Below are 6,937 nucleotides of genomic sequence, written 5' to 3'. Positions count from 1 at the left end.
AGGGCGGGCGGAGGGAGGGAGGGCGGCGCTGAGGGCCGTGCCCGCCCTCCCGGCCCGGTGCGGAAGCGCAGGCGGCCGGGGCTGCGTCCCCGCCGGACCCCGGGGGGCGGAGCGAGAGCCCGGGCACGGCGGCATCCTCCGGCGCGGCCATCGCCGGGCTGCTCCATGGAGAAGCGGGGCCCGGTGCTGCACATCGTGGTGGTGGGCTTCCACCACAAGAAGGGCTGCCAGGTGAGGGGGCGCGGGCGTCCCTCGGCTCCCGCCTCTCCGCTCGGCTGGTGCGTTTCCTCCCGGCCCTGCCCCCGGTCCCCTCCCCCGCGCCGAGCGGCGCCTGCGGGAGCCGCCGCGGGAGGGGCGCGTCCGGCGGGGCCGGGGGGCTGCGCTCCGGTCAGGGGGCGGTAAAGGAGGGGCCGGGAGCCGGCGAGGCCCCGCTTGGCCGCGGCCTCCCCCGGCCGGGGGATGCCTGGCTGGGCCGTGACTTGGCTCGCCCCGGGCAGTTCGTGGTCATGGAGCTGCCTCCATTCCCGCCCCTCCTCCCGGGAGCGAGGCGGAGCGAGGGCCGGCGGGGTGAGCTCCCGGGAATGAGGGGCGACGGCGCGCACCGTGGCACCGTATCTGCTTCGAGTCGTGCGTGCTTAATGCGTTCAGACAGAATTCTGAGGGGAAAAAAACCCAACACCCAAATGGTGCTTTAATCTGTCTTCCTCTATCCCTGCCGGCCCGTCATTGAGTGCTCACCGGTACATCTTGTACCAAACAGCCCCAGGGTTAACAAACCCACTCTGGATTTAAGTTTTCTTTGCCTGTCTTTTCCCCGCCCTCATGAATGCTTGACTGCTTCATGTGGCCTGTAAGGTAGAAGGATTTTATGTCATGTTTTTCATAGCTAGTTTATGTTGTGATTGTTTTAATTTTTTTTAACCCTTGAAGCAGGAGATGCGGTTGCCCAGCTGGGCTGCCCACACAGTTGCTTTGCTATGACAAGAGCAGATAGACATGATGTTGGATTTCCAGTGAGTCTTCTTCCATAATGAGTTCTTGGCCTTTATAAAAATTGCCAAGATACTAATGAACATGATGGTTATTGTTATACAAGGGTTGAGCTGACATAAACACATTCCATACAAGGTAGCTGAGAATTAAATTATTGCTTCAGCAAAAAATCCAAGCACAATTCCTCTGAGGCTAAGGTGCAATAACTCAGTTTCTGAAAGATGTGCATGGTTTTTGAATGCATTCTTTCTCCTCAGGGTGTCTGGGTGCTGTTCGCATATGGATCAGTTCACAGGATCAGTTCCTGTGAAGTAATTAGATCATCTGGGTTGTGAGGGTTGTGATATTTATCAGGCACTTTCTTGTCAAATGCTGTTACAAAGTGGATATCTGTAGAAGGAAGAGCTTTTTTTTGCTCTCCTTGTTGGCCTCTTGGAAAAGACCTTGGCTTTTGTTTCTTCTGTTCTTCTGGGGTGTGTATTAATTTTCTTGCACATTAAGCTGTGTTGATGCAAGAAAAACAAAGAACAAAAACCCAAACAACCCCCCAAACTATAAATTAGTAGCAGTGAATTTTATTTTGTTGCCAGTAAAATGTTTCTGGAAGTACATTTTGAGGTGTTGCCAAAAATTAGGTTGGAATACCTCTGAACTGGTTTTATTTATCTCAAGAAATGACCTGGAGAAGCTGGAGAGGAAGGCATTTTGGGAAGGGGACAGGGTAGCTGAGTCACAGGGAGAGCTGCAGGAATAGAATGACAGTCAGTAGAACCACAACCAGCCAGGCTTCCTAAGGGAAAGCTAAACAGATTTTAATTTTAAATGTATCCTGCCTCTGACTTGGCAGATTTTTAAACAAACTATGGATAACGTTTCCTAAAAGAACTGGAGGCGGGGAGTGGCACAGCTATAACCTAATGAGTTTGACATCAGTAGTATGCAAGACTCAAGGGACTTTTTGGAGGAAAGAATTAATTAACAACATGAAACTAGGTAGACTGGGTCCTATGTGCATTTGCTAAAGATAGATCATGCCTGACTGACCTGCATCTTTTGTAAGAATAAGTGATTGAATTCTTTTCTCAGTGATAGAAATGGAGTAGCTCTAATCTGCTGGGAACTTGATAATGGATCACACTTATTTTTAAGGTAGACATACAGGAGAATTAGGGCAAGAGCTGATACTTGGGTAAAGAGTAGTATGAAGGAGAGGAAGCAGAAAGAGATTTGAGTCAGAAGAGGAACTGTTGGTTTGAAAGGTACTTGAAAGAAGTATTTCTTAAGCTTGAAAGTGGTGCTGGTATTGTTTACACCATAAAATTGAACCATGATAAGCAAACGTGAGGAATCAGTATTTCAAAGGAAAACTGGAAAGTTGTGCAAGAGCTGGACAATAAGGAATGCTGGATTCATAAAAATGGTGTGCCTTATGAAGTTGTGCCATAGGAATGAATAACAACAGTATAAGCTTGGGAATTGACACGAGGAAATGTTTGGAAGAGGAATGAGACCACATGTGATTGAGGCTAAGTCACCAAAGCAGTGTGATTTGAGGGCAAGAATGACACTGTATTGTGTGACAATACCTTTATCGATGCATTTAAATTCTGATCCACTTTTCAGAGAAAGGGATTTGAAGTCTCTCTTCCAGAACTGGATGAGATAGTCCCTGGGCAGTCTGTATTAAAGCAGAACGTAGAAGAGCTTCCCTAGCTAGGCTAACAAAGTAGATTTGGAGGCTCTATTCACCTCTGTAGGTACAGGAACATTCTTCCCTTTCCCTCTCCTGCCTCTTCACAACTGGTAAGCAGAGTCAGTTGTGGTAAGCTGAAATGGGGAACTGAGGTGACCAAAGAGCGAACTTTGTTTTGGTCGGTTTCTTCTGAGGTAGTTGTTTCACAGGTTTTGTTTGCCAGGTGGACAGCTGCAGAAGGCAGACACACAGGCACAAGAGCAGTGAGGGTGAGTCACCTCTCGATCTGCTGGCCACATTCCTTTTGATACAACCCAGGATGTGGTTGGCTTTCTGGGCTACAATGTGCGAAGTGCACGTTGCCAGCTCATGTTGAGTTTTTTGTCAACCATCACCCCCAAATCCTTCTCCACAGGGCTGCTCTCAATGACCTTCAAAGTATTGATAGTAGCCTTTGAAGTGTCATTGAAACACTGTAGTTGCATTCCAAGAAACTGTTGGAAAGTTAAAAATTAGGAGTAAAAACCAGCTGTTTAATCCAAATGACTGTTGGCACTAGAAGCAGTGGATATGAACTGTCTGAGCATGTGCTGCAGACTGCATACCTGAAACTGTGAATTGCAGAAAAGCAAAGTCTACTGCAGTGCTCAAATGGACATCACTCAGAGTGAATTTGGAAAGCTTAAGATTGGAAGATCATAGAGCTAGGCTGCCTGTCCTAACAGGAATCAACCTGGTTTGCCTGACAAGGCTCCTTTCAGTTTCTGTTTCCACCTCTTTTCCCTACAGTCTTACTAGGAAATGCATATGGAGTTAAGATTTTCTATGGATTTCTTGATGCTAGGTTCTTTCATTAGCTGCCTTTGCTCCTGAAGCTTCGACACTTGAAATGTACAGCTCTTCCTGTTGGTTAATTTACAGGATAAGAAATGTGTAACATGCAAAGGCTTTGATGTGCAGTTTGGAAATGTATAGGAGTATCTTTTTCTTTCACAGACTTGAAAAACAATCCATATGCATTCGTTTTTGAGAGAGAAGGAGAGTCAGAGAATCTCTTTCTGTGTGCCTTTGGTTTGGAAATATGAGTGCCACAATTGTTCCTCCTGCTCCTTTCAAGGCCTGACTGTTTAACTGGGGGTCTTTTTGCTGGAATATAAGAGACAAAGTGAAGTTCTGCCATGTGTACATTGTTAAGTCTGGGGATCCAGTTACCCAGGCAGTTGTTAAAAGCTTGGGAGTTGCCACTCACTGTCGTAAAAGCTTTGTGTTATCTGAAAACCAAAGCACTAAAAATTGTGAACACATTGGGAGGAGTTTTCTCTAGCAAGTGTGGAGTAAAATTTTTGAGAACCTGCAGGCTTTTGTTTGTCTATGTGAGCAGATTGTCATCCTGTTTCTTTGGGCCCCTTAGTTACTGAGTTGAACTGTGAATCTAAGGAGATATGCAAATAGTGCTGGTTGCTGTCTCTTCTTGCTAAGGATTAGAGGTTAGTTATGGCAGAGTGTCCAGAGAATGGGAGGGGAAACTTGGCTGCAAACTGCTAGGTCCACCTAGTATTTGGCACACTTTCAACAGATCCATTAAGGAAGGGAATGGCAATTGGCAGGAAGCAGGAATGGTGACTGGTTTCTTGGCTTTGTACATGCTGGCTGACTTCTTATGGGAACCCTCCTCAGTGAGTCATTAAATAGTAAATGTCCTGCAGCAGCCAGAACTCATGGGCAGTAGGCATTCAATCATGGTTTTCATATATCTGAAATGAAATGACAAACATTACAAATTCCTTTTTTGATCCCTCTTTGCTGTGGATAAGAGGAGTGGCTTCAGGAAAAAGTAACAGGAAACGCAGCACTTCATCATGTGTAGTTGCTCAAACTCTTGCCCATTAATGTAAAATACACAGTTTTGGTGCAGTAGGAGTTCTACACATTTCTCAGGCTCTGTAGGACTCAAGGCACAAGAATGTTGGGGCACAAAGTGACAGTCAGGGAATTCTGCCACAGAAATGGTCTGATGTGCTTTGTAGCGTCTGTGGCTGCTCAACTCACTACCTCCTGCAGCAGGTTCTGTTTTTCTGCTTCAGTGTAGGGTGGTAGGATTTGGACTTTGGGACTATTTGTACCTTTCTTCTGGAACAGCTGAAAACAAATTCCTCAGTAGTTTTGAGGAAGTGTGGTAGTGAGTGACTAGGGATTTCAGTGCAAAAACGGGAAAGCTTTATTTCAAAATCATGAAACAAATTCTCTCATTACAAGCGAGTGATAAAGCACCTAATTTGCCTTACAACACTTTAAGTTTTGAAAGCATTAACTAGTGTGGAAGGTCCTTACCTATGTTATAGTAGAAGTCTTAAGCAAAAATGTAACCTGAACAGACCTTAACTAGAAGATGCAAGTTGTGTTGAAAATACATGGAAAGATCTTTGATTTATAGTGATGGTAGAAGACTGAAAGTCTTGAGGTGCAGTTCTCCAGTTGTGATCACATGTGCTGTGACCATCACTTGAGCTCTGTCTCCAAGCTTTATTTACATGGAGAAGCATAGGGATAATAGTCTCTGAGGGTGTAGGAAGCTCTAGAGTACTTGTGATATGTTAAAATATCACAAGGACTCTAGAAATAATCCAGTTTGAGGGCAGAGCTAAAATGAGAATGATGCATTCGCAAAGGAGAAGATGGAAACATTTCAGCAATGCTGGAAAAACTTGCAGGTAGGAGAGCTAGGCTCGAGTCCCTGTAAACCCCTTGGCTGGTTGCTGAGGAAGTGCATGGTCCTTTTGCTGCTGTAGTGGCTGGCCTGCCACAACAGTCCCTACCTTCTCCTGATGCTGCAAGGCTGCTAAGCTAATCGCATCTGAGTGGACTTGGGCCCTGTGTCACCACTGGTGAGGCCACACAGAATCTCACTTCATCTGGGGCAAGGCCCAGCTTTTCTGCACCTGGTGTGCTGAGCAGTTGTGCACATCACCGCTGATCTTGTGCAGCAGGCGACCATTGTCTCACCTCTTAAGAGCTTAAAATTATTCCACTTTACTCTCAGTTCTCTTTACCGTATGCATTTCTTACTGTGTTCTGGAAAAAAATTAAACTGTGAGTGGTAGGGCAAGTGAGGATGTGCCGTGTGTGTCCTGGAATGCTTGCGCTGCCGGTCAATTTTGTTTGCCTGAGATCTTCGATCTGTGAAATAACAGCAGTGTATCTTGACCCACTTCTCTGTAATTCTGTGGAAGATGACATTTCAAACTCTCACAGACATGGGAATGGATTACTGTAAACACCAAAAGGTATATTTCCATGGAATTCTAAAGTTTGCTGTAAGGATCTTCAAGGTACTGAACTTTACAATGTAAATGTGATGCCCGTTTTCTCCAAAGTAGTGTCTGAGTGCTTGTCTGTGTGAGACTGTTTTTGTGTGGACTGTGCCTGAAGACCAATCCCCCTCTCTTGCCTGACCAGAAGTTTTCTTCCTGGCATGGAAAGGAAACCTAAGATCAGGAATGAAACAGCTGATACCCAGTTTAAGAGAGAGAAGAGCCTGAATATAATCCTTGAGAGGAAAGAATACCCTTTAATTCTTCTTGAATTGTGTATGTGATCTTCATAATTTGAGCGCTTCAAATACTTGAGCTCTGGAAGATGGTGCTTGTTGTGATCTGCAAAAATTGGCACCTGGTGTGACCTGAGCAATCCATGCACAGGGGCTTTTTCCCTGGTGCCTAGGAAGCAGCTGTCTTTAAGCAGAAATGTTGGCAACTTAGGCTTGACTTTGCAGAATTAGGAGATGTCTAAGGAATGTGCAAGGTCAGTCTGCACTTTTTATCAACTCTTGCCAACTGCCTACATTTCCAGGTTTGTTGCCCTCTTGATAGTAGCACATTCTTTCAAGAAGGAAATACCGAAGTTGTTCTCTTCCATAGATTCCATGGGTGGGAAGTTTCTGGGGAATACTTTCCAGCCTGTCTTAGTCCCTGTTTCATTTGCTGCCTTTCTTCTAAGACTCTGCTTTACTGGAGAATTTTTTTTTTTGCCTTCCTGGTCTTTGTTACTCCAGTAGTTGCTGTGATTCTTAGATGTGCTTGATGCTTTTAAACATGCAAGTGAAGTGTATGCTTTATTGTCTTTAAATTCCTTGTGTCTTTATTTTGGGGGAGCACAGTAGGCAGGTATTATGCAATAGGTAATCTTGTCTAGTGATTAAACAAGATCTTGTTAATGGAACGACAAACAAAAATAAGTTGGAAAGGAACTAGG

At 45.3% G+C, this 6,937-nt stretch overlaps 1 protein-coding gene across 1 annotated transcript in view; it reads left to right on the top strand.

The window, feature by feature from the left end:
• Window positions 1-98: 98 nt before the first annotated feature.
• AVL9 (AVL9 cell migration associated) overlaps window positions 99-6,937 on the top strand; it is a 38,028-nt gene continuing 31,189 nt past the window's right edge. Inside the window, exon 1 of the mRNA XM_040068492.2 lies at window positions 99-231. Coding sequence (XP_039924426.1) covers window positions 166-231 — 66 coding nt within the window. The 5' untranslated portion in view covers window positions 99-165. The remainder of the gene's footprint in view (window positions 232-6,937) is intronic.

This window comes from Hirundo rustica, chromosome 1, assembly GCF_015227805.2.
Source record: "Hirundo rustica isolate bHirRus1 chromosome 1, bHirRus1.pri.v3, whole genome shotgun sequence".
In the NCBI taxonomy this organism is placed as follows: domain Eukaryota; kingdom Metazoa; phylum Chordata; class Aves; order Passeriformes; family Hirundinidae; genus Hirundo; species Hirundo rustica.
Note: the sequence above shows the minus strand (reverse complement) of the source record. Positions and strands in the feature narration are given on the sequence as shown.